This window comes from Salmo salar, chromosome 11, assembly GCF_965601325.2.
Source record: "Salmo salar chromosome 11, fSalSal1, whole genome shotgun sequence".
NCBI lineage: Eukaryota > Metazoa > Chordata > Actinopteri > Salmoniformes > Salmonidae > Salmo > Salmo salar.
Genome location: NC_138301.1, coordinates 14,762,878 through 14,782,885, shown reverse-complemented (window position 1 = coordinate 14,782,885; position 20,008 = coordinate 14,762,878). Strand labels below are relative to the sequence as shown.

The 20,008-nt window shown below is 42.9% G+C and overlaps 1 protein-coding gene across 4 annotated transcripts in view; it reads right to left on the bottom strand.

Annotated features, from left to right (window-relative positions):
• The window catches only part of LOC106562039 (protein C-mannosyl-transferase DPY19L3), a 40,375-nt gene that overhangs the window by 16,584 nt on the left and 3,783 nt on the right, over window positions 1-20,008 (bottom strand). For 3 of the 4 annotated variants that reach the window (XM_014126567.3, XM_014126565.3, XM_014126566.3), the window contains exons 3-8: window positions 7,766-7,893; window positions 3,521-3,611; window positions 1,283-1,404; window positions 1,056-1,201; window positions 630-753; window positions 250-384 (exon numbers count right to left, since the gene is read on the bottom strand). In XM_014126567.3, coding sequence (XP_013982042.2) covers window positions 250-384; window positions 630-753; window positions 1,056-1,201; window positions 1,283-1,404; window positions 3,521-3,611; window positions 7,766-7,893 — 746 coding nt within the window. Of the gene's footprint in view, window positions 1-249; window positions 385-629; window positions 754-1,055; window positions 1,202-1,282; window positions 1,405-3,520; window positions 3,612-5,280; window positions 6,582-7,765; window positions 7,894-20,008 lie in introns of those variants that run through there. The other variant, XM_014126564.3, reaches the window with a different exon arrangement.

Below are 20,008 nucleotides of genomic sequence, written 5' to 3'. Positions count from 1 at the left end.
AACTCCTTGTATATATTTCTTTTAAAAAACTTTTTAACTCTGCAATGTTGGGAAAGGGATTGAATCTCGGCTCAGGAACAAAATAATACAACACACACACACACACACACACACACACACACACACACACACATACACACATAATATATATATATATATATATATATATATGTGTGTAAGGGCTATATATACACGAATGCAATGCTGTGATGGTGATGTGCATGCTGAGAGAGGAATGATGTCACAGACCTGTTCTGTGGAGATGAGGTCCAGACAATCCAGGGTGAAGATGATGAGAGCCTGAACCAGCAGGATGAACTGATTAAACTGCCAGGTGAGGCAGAAACACAACGTGGCCAGGAACATCAGCCACAACACCACCTTCTGCTCACAGGAAAGGAGTGGACGGACAACACAGATCACATTATATCCAACCACTTGACCTCAAAACAACTTATAAGATACTTCATTTGATAGTGAGTCAGTCTATTTCCACAGATTTTCTCTTCATTCTCCTATTCTGGTGTAATTGTATGTGTGTGTGTGTGTGTGTGTGTGTGTGTGTGTGTGTGTGTGTGTGTGTAGAGAACAGAGGAGATGATGGTGTCCTCTGCTAGGTGAGTGTCTACCTGCTGGATGGGTTTGAGGTGAGGCCTCAGGTAGCAAGTGATGGCAGCTATGTGGAGAGCGAAGAAGGGCAGGGACCAGTTCTCCCTGAGAGAGACGGTGAACTCCACCCGCGTTGTGTCCACTCTGGAACACAATCACAGACCACCACCATTTAATTGTCCATTCAGATCTTAGGTCGAAGTGGGCATTTTAGGATTGGCCTTGTGACAGCTTGCTGTAGGACATCAAGTTTGTCCAGTAGCTATAATTGTAGAAACTGTGAGCCAGACTGTATCTGCTCTCTTGCCAACTCCTTATGGACTTGAGTCATGTTTAGCCTGAGAATGACAACGGAGTAGGCAAAAGCACCAACAGATCTGGGACCAGGCTAACACGTCTAGCCTTTCAATGAATCATTAGTTGGGTGTGCATGGTGAGATGTATACCTGTTGAGGATGTACCAGACTCCAGTGAGAGCCCCTGCTAGCCAGGAACCACTGAGCAGCCAGCTGGTGATGAATAGGGCTATAACATACACCGCTTGGAGAGAAAACACGGTGTAGATATAGAAATACACTGGCTCCAGGTAGGCCTGAAATAACACACACACACACATCAATCATCTCCATTATTATTTGAAATGCCTTGTTAGTAGACGTGGTCTCTGTGTTACCTGTATGGGTAGAATCCTATAGAGAACACCTAGGAACACTTCCTGATAGATGTTCATGCGTCGCAGGAGGTTGATGGTTCTCTTGGATTCAGTGGCATTATCACTGATGAGCTCTGAAAGACCTGATCACATACAGACAGAAATAAGGCGCTTTCTTAAAGTAACTGTCCAGTGTTTCCAGATTTCTATGAATGATGTTGGAATGGTATAGGTGTACACCAACAACAGAACAAGTGGTGAGGAGGAGGACTTTAACGTGTCCGGAAGTGACTTCACCATTCATTTTCTGGATTCAGGTTCAATCAAACATCATCTGAAGCGTTGTTTCACTGTTGACAGTGACAGCTGATTTCGGGATTGTATATCGATTCGCTCTCCTTAAATATTTGTCATCTGATGTATTCGTTTCAGTCTCAGAGTTGCTCTGCGGTCCTTTTGGCCGCCAGCTCCTGATATCAGGGCATAAAAACTACAATCTGTGCCCTGAATTAGCCTAGTGTACATGCGCGCCCGGCTACAGTATATCCTGTCCCGGGCTCGTTTTCCCCGGATTTCCCCGGCTAAACTAGCTGAAGTACGCTACTAGTTTCTGTCCTCATTGCCAAATACTGCACCCTCAACTTCAAAACTTCTTTGCTAGTTATACGTACAATCATGTACCTAAGAAATTCGCTGGAAAGAAACTTGAAACTGATTTATTGTCTTGTTGAATAGTCATGACTGGTTTGAGCTACCTGTTGGGTTTGAGCTACCTGTTGTGTTGGAAAACAATGGCGGCGAAGGATATCATCGCTACTTAGCACGGATCCAAGTTCAGTTTTGAGATCCACTGGCATCATTGGCGTAGGGTGACAATGGGCAACCTCTCCCCGCTTGGCTCGATGGGATATGTAGTGATTTTGCCAACAGAGCCATATATGTATACAGTCTTGTACCCTTCACCTTTCCTAAAATGACTATCGTATTTGTTGATTAAATCTGACTTTATTAGTATAATGAGGAATCCAGGAATGTCACAAGATAATTGACACAAGAAAACTAGAGGAAAATCGCAACTCTACAGAGTGCCAATGGCTACAATGAATGGCTAAATGACTTGGGACACGAACGGCCAGCGGAGCTCCTCCTCCTCACTACTCTATGGTGTAGGTGTAAACCAGTCATTCAAACTATGAATGCAAGCAGACTACTGATTGGCCAGCTCATCCTCCTCAGAAGGATGTCATCATCCTTCACGAGGAAATAACAAACATTTTTTTAAAAGGTCTGTAACTTTTAAAAAGAGAGATTTTCACTGGAGAGTTACTTTAAACTTTCTGTGACTGGTCCACTTTCAGTATGTAGTCTAATACAGCAACTCATTCAAAAACAAATGGGCTCTAACTTCTCCGGAGTTATAGGGTCTGAGATACTAATGCCACATTTGGGATCTTACATAAAACTCTGCTGAGTCATAATGCCGGGATAAGATCACTCTAACTCGGGCAGATGGAGTCATGTAAACAAAGTGCGATCGTGTTTCCAGTCTGCTGGGCAAGAGCGTTATTGAATTACGTTTGGTTTCAGCAAACAGTACCTGGAAAATAGCAATAAAGATCTGAGGTTTCACTCCAGCCCTGGCAATGTCATCACAACTTTGAGTATGGCTGTGATTAGAGCCAGGTCAAAATGACTGAGCTACGCCCATGCATAAATACAACAGCACCCCATCCTGAGAGGTCCTGTTAAAAGATTGAAGTATGACTAAGGTCACTTACAATGCCATTTTTTTTCTTCCATCGTCTCCCTTTTTAACTAGCGTTGTTACCGTGGTTACATAACAAGCCATTGGTCAAATACCTCTCCCATTGCATAATGATGAAGGGACCCGACCAGACAGACATGTGGACCGAGGGGTATGCCAAAGCCCTCTGTCTCGCTATTTAAGGACCTCTATTTCAGCAAACACCGTATAATTAAAACAGGGGGAATTAATTTGATGAGGGCGAAAAAGATGACTGTCCAGTTTCAGAGCAAAGGAAATGTTCGAAAAGTGAATGGGCTCATTTCCAGGGCATTGAGTTCTGAACGAGCACTTGTGACCATAAAAGGTTATGATTCTCAGTGGCCTCTGTGTTCTTTCCCCTGAGATGACCAGTAGAATAATCTGAGGGGTATATGGGAGTAGGGGGGGGGGGGGGGGGGGGGCTAGCCTATATCTACTGTGGCGTGCAGGGAGTAACGGTCATCGTACCATACCTTGCTGTATGGAGGGAGCTCTCAACATCTGTTTATAGTACGAGTAGTACAGGCCACATTCTGTCCGAAAGGATATTTCACGCTCAACTTCCTGAAATATAAGTAGAGATGGAAATACATTTACAAAACATGAAACAATATAAAAAAACAAAATATGAGTTCTACATATGAACAACAGGTACAGTACATTTGGAAAGTATTCAGGCCCCTGGACTTTTCCCAGATTTTGTTATGTTACAGCCTTATTCTAAAATGGATTAAATAGCCCCCCCCCCCATCAATCTAAACATAATACCCCATAATGACAAAACAAAAACAGGTTTTTAGAATTTTCTGCAAATGTATAGAAAATAAAAAACTGAAATATCACATTTAAAGTCAAGGGATCTGAATACTTTCCGAATGCACTGTATCTGGCTAAACTTTACAGAACAAATGTCAATGAATGTACAGCCGTTAATACCGTCTGGGCCATAAACATTTTGACTATAATAGACAGGTGCAGTAAAAATGTGTGGTTAAGAATGAGGAAGTGAAATATAATGTCCTTCCCCGAGACATCGTGCTGGATACGCAACATTACTGATGTCCTGTGGGAAATGACAGATAGTATGAGGCCTGCAAATGGATGCACACGGGAAGAATATAAAAGAGATTACGCCTCTTTAGAACCGCACAGAATTCAAAAAAGAAAAACTGAAAACATGTAACCACAATGCAGCCCCTCCAACATTTGCAACATTGAATTTGAACGTTGAAACAATCTTTAGTGGTCACATAGTAATGAAAATACTGGGAGTCGGGATGACAGACATGAGACAGCCTAATTAAATAAAGGTTAAATAAAATAAATTAAAAGAGACAGGCAGGGAGCTTCTTTTTTCCCCCCCCAGACAATCGAAATCATGAATCGGCATCATGATTATGGATATATACAAAGAACTATCAATAGAGTGATTGTGTTAGCTGTGTTGTTTGCTAGCTCCTCTGAACAACAGTGTCCTGAAGAGAGAGCACATTTTCTATGCCAGCTGAAATCAAGCATCATTAGCTCCATGTTATGGATGTATCCAAATAAATGTCACTAGAAAACAGCTTAAACTAACGAAAATGCAGCTACTTTGCTGTTATTATGGCTACACGGTTTGACTTGACTGTAAATTTGCCGTAGTTTGCTAGCTAGCAGGCAAAGGATCAGAACGTTGCCAACCAGTATGGCAACCGAACCGATAGAACAAACAACCAGCAGGCTTGAGTAGCAACAGTAGATTTGTGTCGGGACTATATCTTGTGGAAGGATGAAATAGTATGAATAAATTCATCAAAATAAAAAAAATATGGAAATATGTAAAATTATTATTTGAATGTTGGTAACCCGTTGTATAAAAGTAATAATGCCCTTGGAGTCGGTGTTTGGGGGATATATTGGCACCGTTTGCCAGCCTTCGACTTCGTCTCGGGCCAACACCCGTGCCAATATATCTTCCAAGCACCGGCTTTTCTGGCATTATCACTTAAATAAATGGTACCGCAGTCGAGTATCTGACCAAATCGAGCGTCTAACCACATTTCACAATATTTTAGTTCTGGGTTAACAAAGATTATCTTGCCAATGACCATTAATTCAACAGTTTAATATTTTAAAGAACGTTAACCTGTATTGCAAGTACTTTTCAGAAAAGGCAACATCATCCCATTATATAAAAGGGGTGTACCGGGCTCCCTGTCAGGATTGATGACATCAGCAGAGTACAGCTTACCTTGAGGTGAGAAAACCACAGCAGGTTCTCATGTATGGAGTAAACACACCAGGCATGAGCCAGCCCAGTCAGCACAGCCAATACCAACCCTGCTGCTATGACAACAGTCTGCCAAGGCCACAGAGGTGGAATGCTCAGACGGTACCAATTCTGGGAATCTCTCCCAGAGTCTTCCCTTTCACTGACCCTTAAACCCCCTCTTGCTTCACCACAACTTTCAGCAGACACATCATCTTGAGAGATGCCCCAGTAACTCTCCAGCTTGCTCAGTCCTCTCTTGCGTATTTCCATGTCTGGATGCAGGGTTTCTCATGCACGTCTTGTCTCTAACATCCAGCAGTCACCCACTGATGAGAAAGTACCCAGGTGGAGTCACGATAAGAACCTCTCCATGTGACCAAGGTTTACTCCCAAGCTCACTCCTCTCACGGTCCAGCAAACAGTCTGAGAAAAACAGGCCAGTCACTCTAGTTTCCCCCAGTCGTTCTTTTTAACTGCCCAATCTGTCTAATAACCAGTTGATTCAAAAAAAAGAAAAGTAAGCAATCAGATTAGTTTTACAAGGTCATTAAAAAGCCTTTAAAAGTAAAACAAATCTGCAGCAAACACGTCAGAAGAACCAGCTCGGTCCGTGATCTGGAAGACAACTGAAATTGCCGGATAGGGACGGCGAATCAACCCACAACTGGTAACCTCTCGGCACATCTATAAAAAAGAGAGAGAAAGGAAAAAGCCAGAGACAAAAAGCCTGGAACACCATTTGGAAAATGTTGACACCGTTTGTCAGACCGCTTAAATATTTCAAAAAACGGAGTGAGAGAGAGAAGTGGACTGAAATAAGCTCCGGTAGGTGCTATAACTGTCACCGACATGACTTCACACGTGATGAATTTAGTAGGCCTGGACGCAGCTGCCTCTCTGAACAGCCATGTCCAACAGGAAATAACTAAGTGACATGCCTGCATTTCAGAAACGCTACCGTAACATTCAGTCAACGCTGAGCCAAAACTGACCCAACATGTGGACTGTGCTTAAAAACCATATGGAATCATTAAAGTCGGTCTCTTTCAAAACGAGCAGACTCCCAAACAAAGCAGACATGGCCGGCATTCTCCCATGCAGCCCTCTGAAGTCACAATTAATTAACTGCAACAAACAATCACCAGTGACTCCACTGGCACCAAGAAATGGAAATGAATAAATCAGCATGTTTTAGTCCCCACTAAACCCTGATTCAGACAAGAGGCATTGTTCCTGGGGAAAGCTGATGAAACATAAGGAGAGGAAAAAAGTGGATAACGTCTTTATCGCATTGTTTATCCCGGTCACGGTCATCTCTACCCGACGTCAGAACAAAGCATGACTCATATGAGGTAGTCCCGGTAGTCATAGGATACCACTGTCGTCTAGGCTGTTCAATGTTGTTGCTTTTTCCACCGTGTGGATTTAATAGAAAGCCACAACTAGAATAGCATTAACAGGCATCAGGCTTCACACACACACTTTCTGGGAAAGTGCTAGGCTCACAATGTGCAGTGACGTCATCCTCTTGAACACTGTGTTAAATAAACACACGGAGTTTGAATACAGGGGAGTCGCTGCTGCCAGCTCTGTAAAGTGACCCGTATATATTATAAATGAGAACATCTGTCTACCTTCTCTACCTTCACAGATAGACAGAGGCAGAGAACTGGAAAACAACACAAAGACAAGAAACCGAGTAGAATCAAATATGTGCATCCACGCAGGTTAGCTCAATTAGGTGTGCGCTTTGATTTCCATGACACACTGGCAAATGATTCACAGCTTGGATGCGTGTGTGAGCTGAGTCGGGCTGTGCATTTGTGTGGGAGGTATACACCTGGACTCTCAAAGAGAAAACACAGTACTGGGAGAAGAGAGCACCGTGGTGGAAAACCTGTTGAATACCACTGCTCATGACAAAATCAACGCCCGGGAATTATTGAGGAGGGAGGCCTGACAATAAGCTCAACATGTGGTCCATCTGATGACGTCCCAGACCACAGGAAAGGCACTTCACGTCAGACTGAACGTGACATACTATCTTTGGGCAGAATCATATGTTCTTTTATACTGTTCTGGAAGGTTCTTTCACTGGCTCAGGTTGGATTTGGTAACAAAACGTTTGCTTGAATTTCATGACTTTGGTTATAAAAGGTGTGAAAAATCTATCTGATTTGAAAGCCAGGTAGAGAATCCATCTGTCTGTTTCAGCATGAGGTGTTTATGACATTAGGAAATCCAACGAAGGACATAGATCATAACTCATAATTTATCATATAAGTTACACTTCATCAAGGTCTCTTCCTTTCTAAACCAAATTCCTTATAGCTAACAACTTGACTATATGATTTCCAACGTGAACTCCAACGTGACTTGACAGTCCAACGTGGGGTGCAGGACAGCGAAGTAACAACGGTCATACAGTGAGGCCATCTTTGGGGTAATCTTTGGGGATTCTCACCTTAATGTTGGAAAACCACAGGTCATTTTCGTGGAGCGTAGCCACATAGATGCAGCACAGCATGCCAAGACTAATTCCCACAATCCAACCTATGGCAACCCATAGCACTGTCCTCCATGTCCATACGCCTGAAGAGAGAGTAACATAACACAAAACAATAGTAAATGTCTCCACTGATAGCCTATACAACTTTGTCTACACAAGGTTCTAGTATGTATGCATGTTAGGTTGACCAATGTGACACCATGCCTAACAGGGTGTTAGGGATGACCGAGGAGGCAACAAGAGATACTGAGATAGGGTGCATACTATGTAGGGGTTTTATTTATCAAATTTGCTAAATACAAATTATGACTAGAGAAAATAAACCAAAGTGTTTTAAAATAGACAAAATGTATCAATTAATTGAAATGAAAAATGTCTCAACTTAAAAAAAAAGGTGCAGGAACAGAACGTACATAAATCAACTGGCAAGAAGGGACAGAGAGAATATATGGGGAGTAGCCAGTGCCATTCTCTACCTGAAGGGGGGGTTCGCAAAACATTCATTTTAAATACACATCGTCATGATATTAAGTGTGAATGTACTGATCAAATTTGAAATACATAAAGTTATTTTAGCATTAGCAGTACACAAAATCAAAGAATGAAAAGGTACTTTGCTATTTTAACACGTCAAGGGAAAAAAAGTTCCCCCGCAATGAATAGAGGGGTGGCATTTCCCAACGCCTCACCAGAAATATACTTGAGTATCAAAATTCAGCTTGGACCTCCTTTACCAGAACACAAGCGGCATCCATGATGCGCAGACATGAAGCCGGTAACCACAGAGACACAGAGATAAACATGACATTATATATAACCTTTACTGTTTGTTGATAATGATGCTGGTTAACTGATAAAAGTTAGACAGAGTGAAATTACACCAGTGACAATGTAAACTATGAAGCATGCATTCAACAGAGAAACAATGACAACAAATGGCAAGATCGTATTTCTGCAATGAAGTTATGTATGGTATATAAGAAACAAAGGCAATGTGTCACGTCCTCATTTCTATATTATGTGTATCACCACGTGCATAGCGTAAAGTGAGTGTTAACGTGCATAAATTATAAAGGATATCTGTTCGGCGGGGGGTTTTAACTGCGCTGTCCTCAGTGCGGCCTTCACACACTCCCCCTCCAGCTGTCGGGCCACCGGGGGAAGGAAATCAGCCGTGGCATTGTCCTTGCCAGGGACTTGGCTGATTGTGAACCTGTAGGGCTGCACGGAAAGGTACCAGTGGGTGATGAGGGCATTCGAGTCCTTCATCCTGTCCATCCACCTGGTGGTCCGTCTCCAATGAGAACTCCAAGGAGATGGAAACTAAACGAATCCAGAGCCAACTTGACTGCCAGGCACTTCTTCTCCGCTGTCGAAAACAGAGCCTCTCTCTCGAGAACAATTGATGTAGGCAATAGGATGGCAGTCTCCCGGCTCACCCTGAATTTCAGCTCCTGCACCACACTCAGAGGCTGCTTATGGTAGAGAAATTAACATTCAATTATCTGGCAACAGCTCTGGGGGACATTCCTGCAGTCAGCATGCCAATTGCACGCTCCCTCAAAACATGGAGACATCTGTGGCATTGTGTTGTGTGACAGACAAAACTGCACATTTTAGGGTGCCTTTTTATTGTCCCCAGCACAAGATGCACCTGTGTAATGATCATGCTGTTTAATCAGCTTCTTGATAATCCATCCACCTGACAGGTGTGGCATATCTTGGCAAGGAAGAAATGCTCACTAACAGGGCCGTAAAAAAATGAGTGCAAAATTTGAGAGAAATAAGCTTTTTGTGCCAATGGAACATTTATGGGATATTTTATTTCAGCTCATGAAACCAACACTTTACATGTTGCGTTTCCTATTTTTGTTCAGTGTAATATCATTAAGCAAGATCAGGTAGACAGCAGTCTAAAACATAAGCAGCAGACACATCCAAATAAATGTCTGTAGTTAAGCACAAGGAACTGAATCACATGAGCCTATTAGGCTATAGAGACATATTCACTGAGTATACAAACATTAAAAACACCTGCTCTTTCCATGACATAGACTGACCAGGTGAATCCAACTGAAAGCTATGATCACTTATTGTTGTCACTTATTAAATCCACTTAAAAATCAGTGTAGATGAAGGGGAGGAGACAGGTTAAAGAAGGATTTGTAAGCCTTGAGACAATTGAGACATGGATTGTACAGTGGCAAGAAAAAGTATGTGAAACCTTTGGAATTGCCTGGATTTCTGCATAAATTTGACATAGATGAAGATCAGATCAAATTTTAAGTCACAACAATAGACAAACACAGTGTGCTTAAACTAATTTCTTGTCTATATTGAATACATCATTTAAACATTCACAGTGTAGGTTGGAAAAAGTATGTGAACCCCTAGGCTAATGACTTCTCCAAAAGCTAATTGGAGTCAGGAGTCAACTAACCTGGAGTCGAATCAATGAGACAAGATTGGAGATTTTGGTTAGAGCTGCCCTGCCCCATAAACAACACTCACAAAATTTGAGTTTGCTATCCACAAGAAGCATTGCCTGATGTGAACCATGCCTCGAACAAAAAAGATCTCAGAAGACCTAAGATTCAGAATTGTTGCCTCGCATAAAGCTGGAAAGGGTAACAAAAGAATCTCTAAAAGTCAGGCCACGGTAAGACAAGTTGTCTATAAATGGAGAAATTTCAGCACTGTCGCTACTCTCCTTAGGAGTGGCCGTCCTGCAAAGATGACTGCAAGAGCCCCCCTTCAGAATGCTCGATGAGGTTAAGAAGAATTCTACTGTGTCAGCTAAAGACTTACAGAAATCCCTGGAAGATGCTAACATCTCTGTTGACGAGTCTACAATACGTAAAACACTAAACAAGAATGGGGTTCATGGGAGGACACCATGGAAGAAGCCACTGCTGTCCGAAAAAAAAACATTTCTGCACGTCTGAAGTCTGCAAAAAAGCACCTGAATGTTCCATAGTGCTACTGGCAAAATATTCTGTGGACAGATGAAACTAAAGTTGTGTTGTTTGGAAGGAACACACAATATGATGTGTGGAGAAGAAGAAAAAAAGGCCCAGCACACCAACATCATTCCAACTGTAAACTATGGTGAAGGGAGCATCATGGTTTGGGGCTGCTTTGCTGCCTCAGGGCCTGGACAGCTTGCTATCGTTGATGGAAAATTAATTCTCAAGACATTTTGCAGGAGAATGTTAGGCTGTCTGCCAATTGAAGCTCAACAGAAGTTAGGTGATGCAACAGGACAAAAGGACAAAAGACAGAAGTAAATCAAGAACAGAAAGGCTTGAACAGAAGAAAATACGCCTTCTAGAGTGGCCAAGTCAGTCTTGACCTCAACCCAATTGAGACGCTCAAGAGAGCGGTTCACACCAGACATCCCAAGAATATTGTGGAACTGAAACAGTTTCGTAAAGAGGAATGGTCCAAAATTCCTCCTGACTTTTGTGCAGGTCTGATACGCATCTAGAGAAAATGTTTGGTTGAGGTTATTGCTGCCAAAAGGAGGGTCAACCTGTTATTAAATCCAAGGGTTCACATACTTTTTCCAACCTGCGCTGCGAATGTTTACACGATGTGTTCAATAAAGACATGAAAAATGATGAAAATGAAGTCGTTTGTGTGTTATTAGTTTAAGCAGACTGTGTTTGTCTATTGTTGTGACTTAGATGAAGATCAGATCACATTTTATGATCAATCTATGCAGAAATCCAGGTAATTCTAAAGGGTTCACATACTTAAAGACAAACGTATGAGCCTTTGGTAGTAGGTGCCAGGCGTACAGGTGTGTCAGGAACTGCAACGCAGCTAGGTTTCACACACAACAGTTTCCTGTGTGTATCTAGAATGATCAACCACCCAGCCAACTTGACACAACTGTGGTGTTGTGACTTGACTTTAACAACAATCTGAAGACTGTAATTTACCTAATTAACCGAGTTGAATTGTTACCCAATTAAATGAATCATGTAACAATGAACTCATTAGGATCTGGGGAACCACGAGAGCGGTTCTTTAAAAAGTTACCATCTCCCGAATTAAACTCTAAAAAGGTCTTTGCCTATCACATCTATAAACAGTCAACTTATTAATCATAACCTCGTATCATATCATCATTCTGAACAGTGGTAACCTCCTTGCATCTGCAAAAACCCAATTTGTTCAGCCTGATGTCAGTACTAAACAAATTGGTTTAATTTATTTACTAGCTAATTAATAACATGATAAACATACACACTTAATATGTTAAAAACAGGTCCCTAGAGGAATGACAACAACGTGGCTGCTTGCGACAAAAGAGATGGGGGGGGGGGGGGCAGAGAGAGACAGAGACACTTAACATTGGTACATTTAGAAACCACTCTCACTTAGAGTAGGACGTGAATTGTTAATCACCACTAGTTATTTTCTCCCCCCCTCTGCGGGTGAGAGGGGGTCTGGTTGAAGTTATTCATTGCAAACCTCATTCTGATTCAAATCAAAGTTTATTTGTCACGTGCACCAAAAACAACAGGTGTAGACCTTACAGTGAAATGCTTACTTACAGGCTCTAACCAATAGTGCAAAAAAGGTGTTAGGCGAACAATAGGTAAGTAAAGAAATAAAACAGTAAAAAGACAGGCTATATACAGTAGTGAGGCTATAAAAGTAGCGAGGCTATATACAGACACCGGTTAGTCAGTAGCGTAAAAGAGGGTTGGCGGGTGGTGGGACACAATGCAGATAGCCTGGTTAGCCAATGTGCGGGAGCACTGGTTGGTCGGCCCAATTGAGGTAGTATGTACATGAATGTATAGTTAAAGGGACTATGCATATATGATAAACAGAGAGTAGCAGCAGCATAAAAAGAGGGGTTGGGGGGGGGCACACAATGCAAATAGTCTGGGTAGCCATCTGATTACCTGTTCAGGAGTCTTATGGCTTGGAGGTAAAAACTGTTGAGAAGCCTTTTTGTCCTAGACTTGGCACTCCGGTACCGCTTGCCATGCGGTAGTAGAGAGAACAGTCTATGACTGGGGTGACTGGGGTCTGTGACAATTTTTAGGGCCTTCCTCTGACACCGCCTGGTGTAGAGGTCCTGGATGGCAGGCAGCTTAGCCCCAGTGATGTACTGGGCTGTACGCACTACCCTCTGTAGTGCCTTGCAGTCAGAGGCCGAGCAATTGCCGTACCAGGCAGTGATGCAACCAGTCAGGATGCTCTCGATGTTGCAGCTGTAGAACCTTTTGAGGATCTCAGGACCCATGCCAAATCTTTAGTTTCCTGAGGGGGAATAGGCTTTGTCGTGCCCTCTTCACGACTGTCTTGGTCTGTTTGGACCATTCTAGTTTGTTGTTGATGTGGACACCAAGGAACTTGAAGCTCTCAACCTGCTCCACTACAGCCCCGTCGATGAGAATGGGGGCGGGCTCGGTCCTCAGTTTCCTGTAGTCCACAATCATCTCCTTAGTCTTGGTTACGTTGAGGGATAGGTTGTTATTCTGGCACCACCCGGCCAGGTCTCTGACCTCCTCCCTATAGGCTGTCTCGTCATTGTCGGTGATCAGACTTACCACTGTTGTGTCGTCTGCAAACTTAATGATGGTGTTGGAGTCGTGCCTGGCCATGCAGTCGTGGGTGAACAGAGAGTACAGGAGGGGACTGAGCACACACCCCTGGGGAGCTCCAGTGTTGGGGAGCTCCAGTGTTGGGGATCAGCGTGGCAGATGTGTTGCTTCCTACCCTCACCACCTGGGGGCGGCCCGTCAGGAAGTCCAGGATCCAGTTGCAGAGGGAGGTGTTTAGTCCCAGGATCCTTAGCTTAGTCATGAGATTTGAGGGTACTGCAGTGTTGAACGCTGAGCTGTAGTCAATGAATAGCATTCTCACATAAGTGTTCCTTTTGTCCAGGTGGGAAAGGGCAGTGTGCAGTGCAACAGAGATTGCATCATCTGTGGATCTGTTTGGGCGGTATGCAAATTAGAGTGGGTCTAGGGTTTCTGGGATAATGGTGTTGATGTGAGCCATTAACGACCGTTTAAAACACTTCATGGCTACGGACGTGAGTGCTACGGGTCTGTAGTCATTTAGGCAGGTTTCCTTTGTGTTCTTGGGCACAGGGACTATGGTGGTCTGCTTGAAACATGTTGGTATTACAGACTCAATCAGGGACATGTTGAAAATGTCAGTAAAGACACCTGCCAGTTGGTCAGCACATGCCCGGAGCACACGTCCTGGTAATCCGTCTTGTCCCACAGCCTTGTGTATGTTGACCTGTTTAAAGGTCTTACTCACATCGGCTACGGAGAGCATGTTCACACAGTCGTCCGGAACAGCTGATGCTCTCACGCATGCCTCAGTGTTGCTTGCCTCGAAGCGAGCATAGAAGTGATTTAGCTCATCTGGTAGGCTCGTGTCACTGGGCAGCTCGGGGCTGTGCTTCCCTTTGTAGTCTGTAATAGTTTGCAAGCCCAGCCACATAAGATGAGCATCGGAGCCGGTTTAGTATGATTCAATCTTAGCCCTATATTGACGCTTTGCCTGCTTGATGGTTCATCGCAGGGCATAGCAGGATTTCTTGTAAGCTTCCGGGTTAGAGTCCCGCACCTTGAAAGCCGCAGCTCTATCCTTTAGCTCAGTGCAAATGTTGCCTGTAATCCATGGCTTCTGGTTGGGGTATGTACGTACAGTAACTGTGGGGACGACGTCCTCAACGCACTTATTGATAAAGCCAGTGACTGAGGTGGTGTACTCCTCAATGCCATCGGAAGAATCCCGGAACATGTTCCAGTCTATGATAGCAAAACAATCCTGTAGTTTAGCATCTGCTTCATCTGACCACTTTTTTTATAGACCGAGTCACTGGTGCTTCCTGCTTTAATTTTTGCTTGTAAGCAGGAATCAGGAGGATAGAGTTGTGGTCAGATTTACTAAATGGAGGGCAAGGGAGAGCATTGTACGCGTCTCTGTGTGTGGAGTACAGGTGATCTAGAATTTTTTTCCCTCTGGTTGCACATTTAACATGTTGATAGAAATTTGGCAGAACTGATTTAAGTTTCCCTGCATTAAAGTCTCCGGCCACTAGGAGCGCCGCCTCTGGGTGAGTGGTTTCCTGTTTGCTTATTTCCTTATACAGCTGATGGAGTGCGGTCTCAGTGCCAGCATCTGTCTGTGGTGGTAAATAAACAGCCACGAAAAGTATAGCTGAAAACTCTCTAGGCAAGTAGTGTGGCCTGTAATTTATCACAATATACTCTACTCCAGGCGAGCAAAACTAGAGACTTCCTTAGATTTTGTGCACCAGCTGTTGTTTACAAATATGCACAGACCGCCCGCCCTCGTCTTACCGGAGTGTGCTGTTCTATCTTGCCAGTGCAGCGTTTATCCCGCTAGCTGAATATCCATGTCGTCATTCAGCCACGATTCCGTTAAACATAGGATATTACAGTTTTTGATGTCCTGTTGGTAGGATATTCGTGATCGTACCTCGTATTTTTGTCCAATGATTGTACGTTGGCAAGAAGTATTTTGACGGTAATGGCAGCTTTCCCGGTCGCCTTCTCCGGGTCCTGACAAGGCATCCGGCTCTTTGTCCTCTGTACCTGCGTCGCTTCTTCTTGCAAATAACCGGGATGTCGGCCCTGTGGGGTATTTGGCGAATGTCTCGTTGTAGAAAAAATCTTTGTCTAATCCGAGGTGAGTGATCGCTGTCCTGATATCCAGAAGCTCTTTTTTTGCCATAAGATACAGTGGCAGAAACATTATGTACAAAATAAGTTACAAATAACACGAAAAAAACCCACATAATAGCAAAATTGGTTGGACGCCCGTAAAACTGCTGCCATTTCTTCCGGTGCCATTTTATTCTCGTGGACAGTCATGATAGTGGGAAGCATTGGAGTCAATATGGGCCAGCATCCCAACTCAATACTAGGAATGTTTGTTATACTCAGAGTATAGAGTTAAGCCAGGTTTTAGAACAGCCGCCATGTTAGTGTCCATATAGAGCTTAATTCTTGAAATGTTGGTGATGTAACAACACAATACGTTTTTATTGATTAGCATTCGGGATGCGTATCCAAGTCTTCTGTTGTAGTGTCAACAAATTGCATATCTGCTTTCACTAGACATCTTCATAGGTTTTGAAAACTATCAGAAATAAACAGTACAACGCGGAAGCATCACTTAGCAATGGCTATGGAGGAGAAAGTGGCACTCTCAGAACGTTCAACTGCATTGGCTTAACTCTCTCTATATAATGTATATTAGAGATGCACCGATATGACATTTTTGGCCGATACCGATATTTTCCTTGCAACAAAAAAAAACGATTACCGATATATTAAAAAAATGCATCCTTTTAAGCATTCCAGTACAGTTAAATATTTCACACACACACACACACACACACACACACACACACACACACACACACACACACACACACACACACACACACACACACACAGCGTTCTAAGGCACTGCATCTCAGTACAAGAGGCATCACTACAGACCCTGGTTCGAATCCAGGCTGTATCACATCTGGCCGTGATTGGGAGTCCCATAGGGCGGCGCACAATTGGCCCAGCGTTGTCCGGGTTTGGCCGGGGTAGGCAGTCATTGTAAATAAGAATTTGTTCTTAACTGACTTACCTAGTTAAATAAAGGTTACACACTCACCACACTGACCAAAAAGTTATTTTGTTGGCATTTACGTATGTCCCCATTACCAGTAAAACATTATCAAAACCTATTTCTTTCACTTCATAGCTGCGCAGTTTCGTGGTTCATTTGTTCAGTCGTTTCATTCTCAACCAGGATTTCATCATGCATGTCAAGCAGTGAGGTTTCAGCTATGGCGGTTCGTGGCCGCTCTTCCTCAGTGCGCACTGTCACTTGTGTCCGTTTTCATCTTGTCCAGCCGTGTATATAACATTTCCCGTAAACCCTGTTTCTTGTCTGCATCGAAGTAGCGACACAGTAAAGCGGCTCAGAGAGAATGCCATGAATAGCTTGTTCACAGGCTCAAATACTTTTGTAAGTTTTAACCCCACGGTCTGTCGGAAGTTTTGTTGAGCAGGCGTTTCAATGCCATGACAGAGGGTAAAATGTCTGCTGCAGACGCAGTTGACTGGCTTATTTCTCGAGCCAGTTGTTTGAATGGTGCTAGGAGTGTGTTCATGTTTCAAACATGTTTTCAAATGCCATTGAAATGGCAGCAGTGGTATGAGAACTAGCACATTCTTGAGCATGCAATACGGCTTTCCTCAGTTCGAAATCCTCATTGACCCACTGTGCTGTCAGACTCAGCATGCTCATGGGGCTGACATCGCTGGTCCAAATGTCAATCGTGAAGCTTATAGCAGTGACGCCCATAGCAAGTAGCTTATGGATGTGCTTCAACAATACTGTGCAACTCCGGTAGGGCAACATCTGAAAAATAGCACTTGGTAGTGTGTACCGGTGCTCGACCAGTCGGCAAAAACCAACATCATCCACGACATAGAACGGTTGATTGTCAAGGGCAATGAAATCCATTATCTTGGCGTTGTCAGTTGTCTCGCTGAAATGTTCTTACTCTTTCAAATGACTGCTCGACTTGAACTTGTTTAGTTTTGGAAGTGTGCGCTTAGTATTTTTCTGCTTTTGTTCTGTGTAGCGCTGTATTTTTTACGTCATCTAACTATGTTATACAGGTATGCACGTCAGCTTTGACTTCGATTTTGCACATCGCCGTTAAACTAGACATCGGGCCAATGCCGACGTTGGCATTTTTAGCTAATATCTGCCATTTCTGATATGCTCACCGATATATCGTGCATCCCTACTGTATACAGTTGAAGTCGGAAGTTTACATACGCCTTAGCTAAATACATTTAAACTCAGTTTTTCACAATTCCTGACATTTAATCCTAGTAAAAATTCCCTGTTTTAGGTCAGTTAGGATCACCACTTTATTATTAGAATGTGAAATGTCAGAATAATAGTAGAGAGAATGATTTATTTCAGCTTTTATTTATTTCATCACATTCCCAGTGGGTCAGAAGTTTACATACACTCAATTAGTATTTGGTAGCATTGCCTTTAAATTGTTTAAATTGGGTCAAACGTTTTGGGTAGCCTTCCACAAGCTTCCCACAATAACTTTGGCCCATTCCTCCTGACAGAGCAGGTGGAACTGAATCAGGTTTGTAGGCCTCCTTGCTCGCACACACTTTTTCAGTTCTGCCCACAGATTTTCTATAGAATTGAGGTCAGGGCTTTGTGATGGCCACTCCAATACCTTGACTTTGTTGTCCTTAATCCATTTTGCCACAACTTTGGAAGTATGCTTGGGGTCATTGTCCATTTGGAAGACCCATTTGCGACCAAGCTTTAACTTCCTGACTGATGTCTTGAGATGTTTTTTCAATATATCCACATAATTTTCCTGCCTCATGATGCCATCTATTTTGTGAAGTGCACCAGTCCCTCCTACAGCAACGCACCCCCACAACATGATGTTGCCACCCCCGTGCTTAATGGTTGGGATGGTGTTCTTCGGCTTGCAAGCCTCCCCCTTTTTCCTCCAAACATAACGATGGTCAGTTCTATTTTTGTTTCACCAGACCAGTTGCAGTTGCAAACCGTAGTCTGGCTTTTTTATGGCAGTTTTGGAGCACTGGCTTCTTCCTTGCTGAGCGGCCTTTCAGGTTATGTTGATATAGGACTCGTTTTACTGTGGATATAGATACTTTTGTACCTGTTTCCTCCAGCATCTTCACAAGGTCCTTTGCTGTTGTTCTGGGATTGATTTGCACTTGTTGCACCAAAGTACATTCATCTCTAGGAGACAGAACACGTCTCCTTCCTGAGTGGTATGATGGCTGCGTGGTCCCATGGTGTTTATACTTGCGTACTATTGTTTATACAAATTAACGTAGTACCTTCAGGTGTTTGGAAATTGCTCTTTTTTTCTGAGGTCTTGGCTGATTTCTTTTGATTTTCCTATGATGTCAAGCAAAGAGGCACTGAGGTTGAAGGTAGGCCTTAAAATACATCCACAGGTACACCTCCGATTGACTCAAATTATGTCAATTAGCCTATCAGAAGCTTCTAAAGCCATGATATCATTTTCTGGAATTTTCCATGTTGTTTAAAGGCACAGTCAACTTAGTGTATGTAAACTTCTGACCCACTGGAATTGTGATACAGTGAATTATAAGTGAAATAATCTGTCTGTAAACAGTTGTTGGAAATATTACTTGTGTCATGCACAAAGTAGATGTCCTAACCGACTTGCCAACATTATAGTTTGTTAACAAGAAATTTGTGGAGTGGTTGAAACACTTAGTTTGGAGTCATTAAAACTAGTTTATGTAAACTTCCGACTTCAACTGTATAGCTCTGGTTTAGCATAATCATCTAATATTGAATAAACTACTTTTGCTTTCAGATGCCATTGAAAACAGAAATAAGCTGTAGAAACAATAACAAAGTGACCTCTCCACCCGTTTCAGTAAAAAGCCGATGGATGGAGCTGGAGAAATGTAACCACTCTCAAAGTTATGGATGCAAGGACTGACCATCCATTAAAGTTTTAACCATGTTTGAGGTTATATAGTGTTTGTTCATATTCACTGTATCACATAAAAAAAAATGGTATATATTGGGTTCTGACGGGGTATGGCTGTTGAACTAAACTCATGAGGCATTCATAAGTTGTATTTTTTAATGGGCACATCAAATGGGCACATATCATTAATAATTTATAAATCCCAAAATGAATGTAGCAACTGCTGACTGCCCCATTAAAAAAATAAGTTCCAGGGGAAAACACTACAGTAAGTCTGCTCACCAAACAGATGTGTTGTGTCATGGGGTAAAAGGTCATTCATGCGCAATCAAGGAATGGGCAATGTACTGACAATTTAACATTTCCAAACAGGCAGAACCTAATCCAAACTAACATCAATATATATTTTATTGAAAAGAAAGATAAGAGAAGATAAGACTGCCCCTGCAATTTCAAGAAGACCTCTGCTGTGGGGTAATGTTTCTCATCACCATGGAAATACCGGATAGCAACTTTAGGGTCTTGGTCCCACATGTGGGTAGGAAACCAACTTATTCTGCACCAGTCTGCATTCTGTCGGTGTCTACCAGTGCCCTGACAGCCTGGATTCTCAGCCTGCTCAATGACCTTTGGCCTTGGCACAACAC